Source organism: Zootoca vivipara, chromosome 2 (assembly GCF_963506605.1).
Source record: "Zootoca vivipara chromosome 2, rZooViv1.1, whole genome shotgun sequence".
NCBI classification, from domain to species: Eukaryota; Metazoa; Chordata; class Lepidosauria; order Squamata; family Lacertidae; genus Zootoca; species Zootoca vivipara.
The window spans coordinates 77,708,003-77,723,673 of NC_083277.1; the positions used below are offsets into that span (position 1 = coordinate 77,708,003).

Sequence of the window (15,671 nt, forward strand, 5' to 3'; positions counted from 1 at the left end):
AGATTAACAGTACAGTACATAGTAAAGACACTTTATACAAAACATATTTTCAATGTACACAATCTGGTGATGAAAAAGCTTTCACTGGCTAAAATCAGAAAACGATAAGATTCTCATGTAATAACCTTCCTACTATGAGAACGGAAACTTCTATTTGAAAGCACAGAAATGGGTGTGTAAACTTCATACCATCTCCTCTTTAATCCGTTCTGTGATTTTGTTAGTAGCTTCAGCATGAGCATGAAAGAGGCTGATGACACTGGTCTTCTCTGGATCCAAGATATTCCCATCTTCATCTCTAACTATCAGATCTAGCTCTAGTATCCTGTAAGCATAAAGAGGAAATGACATGTCTAAGTAACATGGTTTCTTAGACCTCATATCAACCACCTTATAGAAGCATACCTTTCCAAGTCACTTAGCATTTAAATAATCTGAAGCTCATGCTTGTCTTTAGATATTTAAATATGTTATCCTTTAATATGTATTTAGGAATCACTTTTAAAATGTCTACATCCCCATGAAACAATACAGCACATCTGGTGTCTAAATATATATATATATATTGGTTGACGGGCCTTGTGAAAAATTTTAAGAATGAAAACACTTAAAAATTAAACACAAACACATCTAAATAAAAAATGCCTGCCTAGGACAATATGACATCACTAAGATTTTATGAGTTCATTTTTGAAAGGAATAGTAAACCCAACTCAATCATTGTTAACATTTCTGAAATATCCCAGCTTGCAGCATACACTGACTTGAACTGTATCAGTAGCCATAAGCCAGAATTAGAGAACTTACTTGTTTCCATAGTCAATTTTGGAAGTGACTTTTTGCTTCAGTTCTTTGAGCTCATCTTTGGGCAGTGTCCCTGAGAGAAGCTGAGACCTCCACTCCATTAACTCGCACATCATAGATTGTACTTGCCGAAACCGGTCCTTCTTGTTTGCCTGAAACATGTAACACATTTCAGACGTCAACTTATCCGAAATTTCAAATACTATTTGCTTTTATTCCAGGGATTAAACAATTATTGGATTGCAGAAAAATAAGGATCTTCCCTCTGGTATTAAAGCAAAACTATCCTACTTTCGAAAGCTACAAACAAATCAGTGCATGTAAAACCAATGTTATCATATTTACAAAGGCTTGGTGCATATTATTCATGCTACAGGGTGACAGAGAAATGGGATACAACAGTGAAAATTGGAGGTAACAAGGGCAGACCTGTTTCCCCAGGATTGTGGGTGTAGCCCACAGGGAAGGGTCATAGCTCAGTGGTAGAGCATCTGCTTTGCATACACAGGTCTCCAGCTGAATCCCTGGCTTCCCCAACTGGGGTTCGGAAGGACTCCATGCCTGAAGCCCTGAATGGTCACTACAAGTCAGTGCTGACAATGTTAAGCGAGATGGGCTCTTGGCCTGACTCACTGTAAGGCCACTTCCTATGTTCCTATTTCTACCCTTACTCTCAGCACAGCTTAAACCCCACCATGCCAAGCTTGCCTGTCAGAAAAAAGGTGGGCTAGGTCACACCTCACCACATGAAGGGAAGAAATATTATTGCATGGCCTAAGAGGAACCTGGGCTCCCCTGCAATGATTCTTTTTTTTCTAATTTGGTTTTTTGTGTGTGCTGGATCTTTTATTTGGTGAAATTCAGCTAGAAGAGAAAAGAAGCTTTTAGGTTTCTTATTTGTGCCTTTGTCAGAGGGCTCTAGCCACTGAGTCACACTGCTTTCACCAAATGTACTGATTGTGGCAACTAAAACACACAGTTTAGAGAGGCTATTTATAATAATGGCACTTCCAGTTAAGGTTTAAATACACCGTGCAGTAGTGCTGTCCTTTTGGCACACAAAATTCCCTTTCTTTGAATTAGGCAGGCTGTCGGAACACATTAAAAATAGACAAGTTGTTTAGAAATATATAATAGCAGCTTTTCCCTATAAGCAAAAAGTAGTAGGTTCTGAATTACAGGTGCCTTCAACCTCCTACTGTGAGCACATTCCAGCATTGCGTATTAAAGGTCAGTCAGAGACTGAAAGAGCATAAAACTCAAAGTGGAATTATACTGGCAGGCTTTTAACAAAAGAGCAAACTCTTCAATGAAGGGATTGATTCTTTATAGTCTCTTTCAAAGGAGTGTTCTGCTCATGAAATGAAAGACAAAACACTGTCTTAAACACTTGGCATATCCATAATTAAGCCTACAAAATATGGCTAACATAGCACCTAACCCTGTTAACGTCTTCTTTGCCTGCAATCAATAATTTTATTCACCTGATGTACTTTTTGTTTAAAATACTTGAAGTAATAGACCTATGGGAGGGATGGCTTACCACATAGAGCTGTTTCCAGATGTTGCCCCATTCCCAAAGTGTGCAGGTAACCTCTTGCACCAAAGGAATCTCAGCAGGTGTTACATTTTCTGCATTTCTGAACAAAAGGATAAACAGTGGTTTAATGACATGATTCCCACCCTGATCGACAGCCTAGAATCCAGCCCAGAGGAGGAACGGTCAGCCAGATCAGAAGGATCAATGGTAAAATACACAGGGGGTGCTAGATGGACCCAGATGGACCCAGGCCTAACACCAAAGCTGAGCCAATCAGCTTGGAGCCTCTTAAACCTCACATTCCTGAACTAGAAGCTTCCGAAAACAGCCACACAGATACTCTGGCCAGGCTGATTTCCTCTGTGAGAAAGCCCCTCTACATCAAGGACCTCACACTTGCCAGCACAGCACACCAGTGGGAACTGACAGAAAGCCATAGCTGCCAAGTTCTCCCTTTTTTTAAGGGAAATTCCCTTATGCTGAATAGGCTTCCTCGTGAGAAAAGGGAAAACTTGGCAGCTATGCAGGAAGCAGGTGGAGTATTAGGCTCCAGACCAAAAGACTACCCCTTTAAGGCTCTCCATTCTTCAGGAAGGAGGCAGAAGCAAAGGGGGTTAGTCTGGCTAAGAGGGACACAAGTCTCGGAGACATTTTCTTGTATTTTTATGCTGTGAACCACCCTGAGATCTACAAATGAAAGGTGATCTATACATTTAATAAATAATAATAATAATTTTGGCACCTGAAATGAACAACCAAATGGCGCCCCCAACCTTTCAAAGAAGAAGGGGGAAATGGGGGGAGGGGTAAAGTTCCACATTGGGATCAAGGGGGTAGTGCAGTGGCAGCAACAGCGGGCATTTCTTGGAGGTTGGATCTGCTGCCCCTTTGGATCCTGCCACTTGAGGCGGTTACTTCACCTTACCTCATAGGTGGGCCAGCCCTGGTTGCAGATAACACTGAATGAAGTTGCTAACTTGGAACTGCCCAGGGTCCTACTATGCCAGACTGTTACCTGACTGACAACACCACCCACAAGCGCCTCTCACCCTCCTTGTAGTTAGGAAAGGGCACCTTACAAATCTTTTGCCTATCAGCTACTGGGTGTGCACATTCTAGCTTTTCCCATCAGATGATAAGGATCACTCTTAGTGAATGACCCTTTCAAGCATTAGTTACAGAAATTATTTCACCAAGCTGTTCAGCATCAATCACATGGGAGAGTTTAGCTATAATACCCCCATCCGCTGACATATACCTCAAAAGAATTATCTCAATGAAATACCTTTTTTTCTCAACAGAAAGTTCTTTGATGTGGATAAAAGATTTTGGAAATATTCCCTAATGGAAGAAGAAGGGAGAAAGCACATTTGTTATATTGTACTGAACATTTCTTCTATGACAAATTAAAAGGACCAAAAGTAGATTGATATATAGAGGTTCTGAAATAAAACTCTGGTGAGTTTTATTCTCATGTAGCTGCAACTACTATGCATGAGTTAAATTATTAACCATGTGCCACTTTTCCCAACCTGGTGCCTTCGAAATGTTTTAGACTACAACTCCCAGCAGCTCTAGCCAGCCAAAACATCTGAAGGACATCAGATCAAGTTCACACATTACCAGAGTTGCTCATAGAGTCCTGTCCACTGAACCTGTACACTACAAACTAACGTCCACCTATTTTCTTCATCCTCAATTATTTCTTGACGCCTGACTCAAGTGTTGGTTGCATATACCAGCTTTTTCTTTGGCTGAGTGGTAGAGCACAAGCTTTACAAGCAGAAGCTCCCAGATTCAGCCAGTGGCATCTCTTGCTAAATGTTTCAAAAAGCCAGTTATTTGAAAGAGCTCTGCCTGAGGCCTCAAAGCCACTGCTAGCTGGAAGAGATAATACTGGAGAAAATGGAGAAGTAGTCTCCATATAAAGGAACCATTGACTTCACCCAAGTACAAACATCCAAGGTAGCATCTCCATTCCTATAATATTTTACAATACCTAAGAGGCTCAAGAGGAGTTTATGTATTAAAGTATCTTTGTCATGGTTCTAATTTTCCAGTGCTCTGTCTACAAGCTGTGGGTCTGGTGGCCCAACAACACAGGAGGATTAGCAGTCACACTCTAGGGTCTTAAAAATTAAATACCAGCCCAGTGCAGAAGACCACAATTCTGATAAGCACCACAGCCGGAGAGAATAGGTAGCTGAAGCCTTGGTGCCACTGAGCATTTTTTCCTAATGCTTATTACCATGTAGTGGGGTGGTTTTGCTGAGATTGCAGCTGGAGAGAGAAGCCTTAAACCTTCTCTCCCAGAGTGTTGCAGTGACCATCATACCCCACTCCACTGCAATAATAAAGGGATGGTGGTAGGCAATAGGGTAAAGCTGAACTAGAAGATACACAGCTACAGAGCTGCAAAATAGCTCTGCAAGAGGCACTGCTAGATCAGAGTCCCTTATGAAAACAGGAGACCTTCCATTTGCAGAAGGGCATGACTTGATCCAATCCAAGGTACTGGTTCTAATGTACTCCATTTTATGCAGGCATTTTTTTCCTTAGAAGCTGTGGTGTTCTATCTGTGCAGTAAGACATCTTAGCATATTGCTGTTGCTCTTCTACGTTTTTATTGTCATGGTTGTATTTTTTCTTTTGTGATTTATACTCCGGTGTTGTGAGATGCCTCATGGGTGCTTAAATGAAAGTGTGGTTAAAAAACCTGGTGCAAATGAATGAATGAATTGACTCAAAGTTTTCAGGTATGTCCCTAGACTTCAGCCAACCTATTAAGATCTTCAACTTTTATTTTGTACCATATCATAATCTGCTTTTAACAACTATATCAGTTTCAATTAGCTAAAGGGCACTGCAATTTGTGATACACATGATCCTTTCAGTGTACAGGTATATGACTAGTTGGACCCCGGTCAATCCATTATTTGTTATTTAATCTACTTTTCCCATAGTACAAAAACATTCATTTCTTTATTGAAATATTGGCCACTGACATAGATTCAGTGACTCTTCTCAGGATTAAACTCCACACACTTAAAAAGAAAGAATAAAAGAATAGTCTATTACAAAAAATTAATCAAATAGACAATCAACATAAAAAATAAGAATAAAGTCAATAAAAATAATCTTACCTCTACCCCTTTATGTCTTACAATGTATCCTTTGTACCAACCTAAAAGTCAAAGCAAAACCATAGTTACTTATTAATATGCTTTTCAATGTCCAAATTGAGCCAACTCATTCAGTCTCTGCAAAACTAGGGTAGCAATCCTATGCATGCTTACTTGAGAGTAAGTACCACTGGACATAGTGCAGTTTACCTCCTAGTAAGCATAGATTAGATTGTGTTGAAAGAGGATCACTGGTATGTATGTATGTATGTATGTATGTGTTTGTTTCTTGTTCATAATAAAGTATTTATAAATGCCTTTCAGGGCAATTGCCCAAACAAGGAGACACACAAAATTTACACAACAAGCATAGCAATATAAAAAGAATAAAGTTAAAATCCACATTACACCCTTTGATGAGCAGTAAATCTTCAGGACACAACTTAATGAAGACACAACAAATAACAAAAAGGAAGTGGGTGCAAATTTAAAACAATCGAAAGAGTTCTTCTAAAAATCACCAGTGATGGGTTCATACCATAAATCCCTTTTATGAAACAAATCTGCCTTTTTAAAGATTTTAAAAGAGCGTTGGAGTTTGATCTTGCCCCTGGAAGTAATATTTAGCCATCCAGACTCATAGCCATGAATAACCTTATCCTCTATGAATTTGTTTAATCCCCTCAAAAAGCTGTTGGTGCCCATCACTACATCTTATGGAAGGAAAACCACTGTTTAACTATGTGTCCTGTGTGAAGTATTTCTGCACTGAATCTCTCAATACTCAGTTTCATTGGGCAGGGTTCAGTATGATGACAGGGAGAAATAAATCTCTCTGTCCACCTTCTCCACTCACAGTGTGCATACACCTCTTTCATGCTCCCCGCTTACCATTTTTCTTAACTAAAATTTTCCCTAATTATCTCTCCTTTATGTGTAAAGCTCATTAACCCATAAAGATTAATGAGGGTTGCGAACGGACCTCTAGGAAATGAGTGTGTGTGTGTGTTGGGGGGCGGGCTTAAGCCCACTGGGAGCGGCTGATTGGAGGGCGGCGAGTTGCTGGGGTAAATAGGATGTATCCATTCTTTGATTGACAGGGGAAGGCTTTAAATACTCAGCGTGTTGGGACGATCGCCATTCTTGCTATTGATTTAATCTCCCACCCACCCACCCTCTTTTTCTTGCAGGTTTAGAGTGACCTTGCTATGGTGCCGCCTGTATTCGGGGGCCGGTAGGAATGTTTTCCATTTGGCTGATTGGCTGTTGCCATCTGGTTTTTCGCCTACTGCTTAGCAATAGTCACAACTTGTTAGGGTTGGCGGGTTAGGCTTTGGTTGATGAGTTTGGGAGGGGCATGGCATGGAGGTGCATGCCCCTCAGTGCTGCTCTATAGAAGTATTCCGTTAAAGGAATCCTGGGGCTCCGGGGCTCTAGTCCTTACACCCCCGCAATGGGGCGGGGCTGGGGCCGGTACAGAGCACGAGCCTTTGGGAGCATTTATGGTGGGGGAGATTGCCTGGTCGCAGCTATCTCCTCTACCAAGGTAGTGTTTACTTGACTTTCCTATTGTAGGAAGTCAGAGCTGGTCCTGTCCCATCGTGGGGCAGAAGATTAACCAAAGCCTAAGGCCAACACTCAAAATTAATTTGTAATTTTAAATAAAGTTGTGGCCAAAATTATGCCAAAAACAAAACCTAAAATGATGTGTCTGTCTGAGTTTTTTTGGAGGGGAATTTCTGGGAGGTCTTGGATCGCAACCACACTGTATATATAGTGAAGGGAGAGGGCAGCATGCCAAAATAATCTGGGTTGGGGGGCGAGCAGCAATGTTACTTCTCTCCTAGCTGATCCCCCCTCTGTTCTGATTATAGCTTTCATGTCCTCCAGTCAGGAGGCACAACAGCATCCTTTTCAGAGGTTGCTTTGCCTTGCAGGCCTGTCGGACTAGACTATAATCTACCAGTGGGAGCCAGAATTGCTTTGACAGTCATTTCCTAGAGGGAAAAGCCACCTGAGCCTAAGCTCAGCATAGCATCCAGGACACGGCAGAAGCTCTGCTGTACAGCCATGTTGCAGCATAGCCAGCTCAAGCATTTCCCTTAGCAACCAGTATTAATTAATGTTTGTCAGCCTCAAAGTCAGACATTTAACACTACAGTATAGGGCAGGCATCCCCAAACTTCGTCCCTCTAGATGTTTTGGACTACAATTCCCATCATCCCTGACCACTGGTCCTGTTAGCTAGGGATCATGGGAGTTGTAGGCCAAAACATCTGGAGGGCCGCAGTTTGGGGGTGCCTGGTATAGGGTTAGGCCAGGCATCCCCAAACTGTGGCCTTCCAGATGTTTTGGCCTACAACTCCCATGATCCCTAGCTATAAGAGGACCAGTGGTCGGGGAAGATGGGAATTGTAGTCCAAAACATCTGGAGGGCCGAAGTCTGGGGATGCCTGGGTTAGGCCATTAAAAGTGCTAATCACTTAGATTGTTAGAATCAGGCCTGTGCAGAGTGGGGGCAGCCAGATATACTTGCCCCCCAAACCTCAGAGGGATATAAGCAAGCCAGGGAGGCCTCATCCATCGGCCGATGGACTTACACTGTCATATCAAGAACAAGACTCCCACCCCATGCTTCCTATTCCTACTGATATTGATAGTGAAAATAATAATAATAATAATAATAATTTTTTATTATTTATACCCCGCCCATCTGTCTGGGTTTCCCCAGCCACTCTGGGCAGCTTCTAACAGAATATTAAAATAAACAGGGCTGCCTTCATATGTCTTCTAAAAGTCTGGTAATTGTTTTTCTCTTTGACATCTGATGAGAGGGCGTTCCACAGGGCGGGTGCCATTACCGAGAAGGCCCTCTGCCTGGTTCCCTGTAACTTGGCTTCTTGCAGCGAGGGAACCACCAGAAGGCCCTCGGCACTGGACCTCAGTGTCCGGACAGAATGATGGGGTGGGAACTCTTACTGTTGTGAGACAGTTCAGCATGATCAGAAGTGCCTCACTTTCCCCTTTTGGCATCCTAGCTTGCCCCTCTTTGAACCTGGAAGCTCACTGGCAAGTGGTCAAAAAAACAAAATAAGGAACCCAGACACTCATCCACCTTTGGTAACTGTCAAAAGTGGAAGCTGAGGCAATTCTGGACAATGGGGAAGGGCAATACACAAGGGGGAAATATTTGAAGTACACCCTGTGGGATTTCCAAAGCTGCCTTATCACATTTTGAAGCAAGCCAAGTAATACACATTACCATCTAAAAATGGTCCCTCCGTAAGAAAATTAAATCTAGAGTCGAAAATTACCTAAGTGCACCACTGAGTAAATCCTACACAGGAAGAAGCAGTCAAGGTATGCTGTTTGAATCACAGGACCCAGGAGAAAAAGAAAAGACAAGACAAGACAAGACAAGACAAGACAAGACCCATAATGCTGCCTATGGGGTGTCACTTAACTCTCCCTGGAATAACTATCTTTTGAAGAAAATGCTTTTTAAGGATCTCGGGTCAATGTTTGTAGCTCAAGAGAGACCTCTTCTGGTAAGAAATATGCTAAGCACATTGAGTAACTTTTTCATATCTGTGCTAATCTCATCTGTGACATAAACCTACAGTACGTCTGGGGCTGCTGTCTGCCTTTGTTCAAATTAACTCTGCCATCTCATTTTTTTTCCCCAGTACTGGCTTTCAATCCAGCAGTTTTGTGTTTCATTTCTGAGCACACAACCTTCACATGTTAATGATGCATTTATGAAATCCAAAAGTTGCATTTTCTCAAGCTTTATAACCCCTGAAAGAATGCCATCCCTTGAGAATGAATAAGAAAAAAATCTTTGAATTAAAAAGGAACTGAGCAAAATCACTTTTTTTTTGTTTTGTTTCAAGATAATAAGGGAAACCTACTTTTGCTGCTGCATGGAACTACAACCACAGGTGCTACTTGGTTGAAGAGGGAAGGATAAGGAAGGAGGTCACTCTCCTGCTTCTCACCTGCCTTTCAAACAGATGGAGAACATGGCCTCTTCCATGGAGGTTGTTTGTTTGTTTGTTTGTTTGTTTGTTTGTTTGTTTGTCACTATTATACTACTGAACCCAGAGTGGGTTACAACACAAAACTTTTTAATTAAAAAAACCCCTAGATGGTTAAAATTATACAAGGCTACTATAGGAAAAGCTAAGAGCAAATTAAATATTGGGTTGGTTCAGACATATAACTAAGCCATGGTTTGTTTAGCTAAATATAGTTTGTCCGAACCTAGCCTAGCAGATTAACCATTGTTTCTTTTCTGGGAACAATGATGAGAAGCCATGGTTTCTTGCCAGCATACCAGCCATAGCTTGCTTTGGTGTAATTCCTGAACCCAACAACCTTGCTTAACCATGTTTTGTTTGGCAACCCTATCCTAGACTTTTGCTAAGCTACAGAGGCATCGGACAATATCATTTGGAAAGCAAACCAAGCTTTGGAAAAACAGACAGTGTGAGAAGACTCATTAACGTAACAAACATGTGTAGTTGCAGTCAAACTAGAGAATCAACTGCAGCTTCTCAGCCTCTTAGTCACATTGAATATTTCATGCTGCATGGGCACATGAGCACCAGAAGGCCTCTCTCTGTTTCATAGTTTATATATCGTATTTTTAAAAATCATGTTCATTTGAGTTCACATGTTGGTATCTCTTTCCACAAGCATAGTTGTTTGTATACTGCCACATTACAAAAAAAAAACCTACAAAGCCTGTTTTATGGCTACAACTTCGGATAAAACATTTCTGGTTATCATTTAACCAAAACCACTAGCAGAATTAAGGCTGTTTTTATTTATTAAGAAGTGTTGTTCTGCTTATGTTAGTTCTGATGGCTTTACCACAAAACCTGCACAAAAAACCCACAAGCAGGTGAAAAGAGGCAAGTTAAACAAGTTTCACCTAATAATTCATATCACTGTATTCATAATACAGACATCACAGTTTCAGTGTAAGGAGGGAAGTCACATCTGGGTAACAGTAAAATCTCATTAATTCACCAAAAATGCACTCAGGGAACAAATATGCTTCTAAATAAGCAAGCGTGATGGCTGCATGTTTCAAGACAACAGTAATAAAAGCATTGTCTCAGGAATTTTTTCCTTTCCAATGAGCTCATAACTCAATGTGATGATGCAAGATACAAACCAAAAATTATTTCTCACCTTCACAGTCTTCCAGTATATGGACTACATCACCAATATGCAGAGATAGATGTGGCACTCTTGCCGCTCTGAAATTGGATATTGCTGTGAAAATACAATCAATCAATAAATCAAACTTTATTACGGTTAAAGACTAGACAAGAGAAATAGTATCAACAACATGTACTACATCAGCACCAAGGGGCGGACGCAGTAGACAAAATTAAAAATTCCCTATATACTTATTTACACTAAAAAATAACACTCATTCAGCTAAAACTGTGAAAATACAGAATAAGCTGTTATGGATTCAATCAAATTAACATTTTAAACACAACAGCTGTGTTTTAGACAAGATGCTAAACCACAATTTGGTGCTATGGGAGCAAGCCTTGGATTTGCTTGCTTGCTACCCACTCCCATTTCATCCTTTGGTGCAGTGACAAGAAATTTGGAAGCTTGCTTCATCCGAACAAAGAACTGTGGTTAGTGTAAAGTACGCTTTAAAAAGACAAAGCAGGATCACCAACTCCAGTTTGAAATTGCCTTGCTTTCCTAAACCATAGTTAAGACTAGGTACAGTGTGTCTGACTTTGGACATACGGTAATAAAGTAATGACTGTTGAAAGCGAAAGCCAAATCTTCTGATTTCTTCAAAACAGCCACATCAGAAAGGAAGGCCCAACCTTTGAGGCTCATGCATGTAACACCAAACTATAGCTTAGGGTTGACGTATTTCAAAAAGTAAGACCCAAGACAACCCAAAAGTTGTTGTTTTTTTAGTAAAAGCTACAAGAATGTCCTGGAAAATCAGGACGTATGACAGCCCTGCTAAATCTTAGCACTGCATATGAGCCAACTCAATATGGGAACCTTTATAAAGGTTATGTCAACATGATTATTTTAACTAGAAACACAGCAATAAATATTAAATAAACTGAATATGAAGGTTCAGTTCTCTGCCTCACTTGCAAAAGACATCTCCATAAAATGTGCTCACACTTTTGCATCATGTGCAACCTGTATCCTCTTTTGTGAGTGGGTGCAGGGCCAAAAAGTATCACTGAAAGAAGGGAGCAGGCTCATATGCCATAAAAACAACGGCTTCAAATGGTGCCTGAACATTTTGCTTCAAAACTTTCCTTCTAAAGGAGCTTTCATATTTGTTAAAAGATGGAGTCATAGAATCTGGGCCTGCTTCTGTCTGTGGGCCTGGTACAGTAGTATCCCTTGTAAACCCCTCTCAGATGCCCTGTTTGAGACCAATAAACTAAAACCTGCACAAAGAGATTTGATATGATTTGGTTGTGTATTAATTGGAAATTCACACCTGAAATATCAATCATAAGAAATACAGTATATGCAGATAGCAAGCAGAAGTGATACGTCTCCAAAATAAAGCAACTAAAGGGTGTGGCAACCTTTATAGACTGTTTTTTTTAACCACACACTAAAAGAGACCTGCACCCGAGGAGGAGGGATCAAAGAGCTACCATTTTAATTTGTTTAGTGTTTTATTTCTCAAAACTGCTTTTATTTCTCAAAACATTTTATTTTGAAAACTCCAGAGTCGTAAACAAAGGGTAATGAAATACTTCATAAACAATTATAAAACAATTATAGGGATAAAACCATATAAACTCCAAATAATACAGCATCCATAGTTATTTGCAGCCTGCCTCAAAGACAGTATTAACCTTGCACTGGTGAGCTGATGTGGTTTCTGCTTGTAAAACAGCACTTCTGGATACAAGCCGGTGTACTGTCAAGTATGCTTGTCTAAGCCAAAGCATAATACCATTTGTAAAGCAAATCTGCAATTTTTATTAAATCAACTTGGAAGGTAGGAGTGAGAATTAGACTTGTTCCAAAGTGAAAATTGGACTTTCAATCTTAAAGAAATTGGCTTGGGCTGAATAGCCTTAAAGCATCAATTTACTGAAGTCCTGAACACACACTTAACAGCTTCAAATTGTTCTGAGTTCTCCTCTTGTCCCCCTAATTCACTGCCATTCAGAAATCAATCTTGGCATTCTTTCCAGTGCTTTTGGCCAAAATACAGAAAAAGCCACAGAAGGCTGTTTCACGTTATAGCAGCAACAAAACAAAACAAAAACTATATCTCAGCAACAATTAAAAACAAAACTTGAGTGCATTTTGTTCTCACATTTTTCCGCCCCTTTAAGCACTCTAAACATACCCTGTGACCCAGATTCAGATATCCAGAGTATTTGATGTAATTTAGTTCTAATCACGGTACCAGCTCAATGCAGTTTCTATAACCATGGTTTGTTAAGCTGTTCTTGTGATACATTGTATTCCATTCTTAAGTTAAAACAGTGACCCTTCCACAAAATGGTCAGTTTCACGGATAAAAACCTAAAAGTGTTTAATATTTAAGTACTTTAGCTTTTACATCACTTCGCCTTCCATTTTTGTTCCGTTCTCCCTCACCATTCCATCTCCAACTTGGAGCTGGCTCCAGCTTTGGCAAGGTTTTCTTTCTCCCTCTCTTTCAAAAACACTTTAAAACTACTTCTGACTTCAGGGTATAACCTTTTGACCACCTATAAAAGTATACAGGTACTTGCACACTGCTAGTCCATACCCTCCAACATGTTGCCACGGAAAACCAGGATGCGCCCCTTTTAGGGCCATGTTTCCATGTGAAAGCAGAGCCCCCAAAACCCGATCTCCAATTTAATCGGGACAGTTGAGGGGTATGCTAGACTATGCAGACAATGTATTTCCATGATCCAATATTTGGGTAGCAATCTTGTCACACTGTACTTTTTTATTTAAAAAAAAGCTATACCTTTCTTGTTAGCTGTCCTGGAATTGAATGAGAGGGTATAAGAAACAAAACAACAACAATAATAAATACCAACAACTAAACTATTTCCTATGGATTTTGGCATTTAAAAGAATCTTTCAAAAACCAGATTTTTTGGGGGGGGGCAGAGTGCATATTCGGTACTTTAAGCCATCATTACTCGTCGTGCTCATTTAAAGAAACTAAAACTCAAAGTTCAGAGCATTGTTGTGTTAACATTATATTGCATTGCTTGCCGCTGGTACCTTTTTCTTTTCTTTTTTACAAAGGGTTAGTATGGTGACATCAACCAACTGACAAAGGAAGTGGTTTTGCAAGCTTGATGTTTTCTGAGTAAGTGGAAACTTACAGTTTAATGTCTTCTGAAAGTATAAAGGTCCTGTTTCTTTTCTTTTCCTTTTTAAAAAGGGAAAGGGGGAATAAAGCAGGAACATGCATGTTTTGTCGGAGCCAAGATATACAGGGCACTATAAACAAATTCCTCAATCCCAAAGATTGGTCCCATTAAAACTCAAATTGGTTAACAATTCCCAGCTGGATGTCTATTGTACTGAAAAGCAACAGGTCCTGTGGCACCTGAAGGTCAAATAAATCCATTGTGGTGTAAGCTTCTGCAGACCAGTGCCACTTGTCAAATACTTAGAAGTGTCATCCTGAATTTTCAGAGGTGTGTGTGTGTATGTCTGCCAGCTGAAACCAACTCTTTTCCGGGCCATGAAAGCTCATGGTACGCTGCATTTGCTGATCTTTAAGATGCCACAGCCGATTTTACTCTTGGTTAGCACGACATGTTGTGGCTATGTGTGGCCCACTTCCCTGAGCAGTGAGAACGGCTTGGGTTTGATTTTATTTGGAAGGAGGGATCACTGGATGCGGTGGTTGTAATAGAGTTTACTTACAAATTCGTAGAATTCAAAGAAAGGTAGGTTGAGCAGAGGTGGTCATGGACAGCTTAAACAGCAACCCTACTGCCCTACATCAGATCTGTAGCAAGGAACACCTGCCCACTCACCCAGTGCTGCTAGCCTGCCTTAGTCTCCTACTCACAACTGCAATTTCTGTTGTTTTCACAGAGAAACCTAGTTTATGGGAGCTATGGGAGAAGGTATGCCCATGGCCCTTTCTCTGACCATTTTAGAGTAGTCCTGCACCACAAAGCAATCTCCCAACCATTAGCCCCTATTGAGGGCTGTTAAAACTACCTTTGTCAAGTTCAACATTTTGGAAAGTCTTGTTCACAGAAATCTGATAGTAAGCCCATAACATTATCTTCCTGCTCCTTATGCAAAGGTCCCTACCTAGATGTTGGGACTTTGCTGTGCTAGGGTACATTTCTAAACCTTACCACATGGTTTTGTACAAGTTAAGTAAGGTTTAAGAAGTATTTCTATTGCAGCTTGTGGAGATAGCCTATCAAAACTCTATTTGTAGACAAAATAATGAGGGTGGGGTCCTCCAAATTTCTCCAGGGGTGGTGAGATATTATCCAAGTTTCTCTTGCAGATAATAGGGTTCAACACTGTCACATTGAGTATAGCACTTTTTCTTTTTCTGCCTCTCCAAGTGACAACAGCCACAACTGTATTAGCAACTTGATCACTATTTTTCATGTGTCCGACGCGGCTTCCACGGCTTCCGGTTGGCTGCAGGAGCTTCCTGCAGCCAATCAGAAGCCACGCCTTGGTTTCCAAACGTTTTGGAAGTCAAACAGATTTCCGGAATGGATCCTGTTCAACTTCCAAGGTACCACTGTAGTGTGAGAAGAAACGTGCTGCACACTTCCTATTTATTTTTAATTCATTTATAAAATAATATCTATACCAACATTTTATGAAAGCAGGGTGGTGTACAAAAAAAAACCGCCAGTAAAAACAATATAGATAATAATTAAAGTGACTGGCTAGTAAAAATAAATAAAAAAGAAACAGCTAGAAAGGTCTTTGGGCGATGCTTGAAAGTCAAAAGTGAGGGTGCCTGCCAAATCTCTTTTGGAAGAATGCTCCATTAACATATGTGGTGAAAATGTGAAAAAAGTTAGGTTAAAAAAAAAAGATTTAAAAAACCCAAATCATTGCCATTATAAGCAGAACCATCAATATTCCTTACAGCTAAATGCTGAAGTGTATATTTTAAAATGCAATTCAGCCTGACCATTTAGATCCTGTATGGACTGTAACAGCAGCAAGAATTATAA

General features: G+C 40.4%; 1 protein-coding gene across 2 annotated transcripts in view; it reads right to left on the minus strand.

The window, feature by feature from the left end:
* The window catches only part of DOCK2 (dedicator of cytokinesis 2), a 261,176-nt gene that overhangs the window by 236,765 nt on the left and 8,740 nt on the right, over positions 1–15,671 (minus strand). For both annotated transcript variants that reach the window (XM_060271722.1, XM_060271721.1), the window contains exons 2-7: positions 10,666–10,749; positions 5,488–5,528; positions 3,630–3,685; positions 2,348–2,444; positions 808–956; positions 190–325 (exon numbers count right to left, since the gene is read on the minus strand). In XM_060271722.1, coding sequence (XP_060127705.1) covers positions 190–325; positions 808–956; positions 2,348–2,444; positions 3,630–3,685; positions 5,488–5,528; positions 10,666–10,749 — 563 coding nt within the window. The remainder of the gene's footprint in view (positions 1–189; positions 326–807; positions 957–2,347; positions 2,445–3,629; positions 3,686–5,487; positions 5,529–10,665; positions 10,750–15,671) is intronic.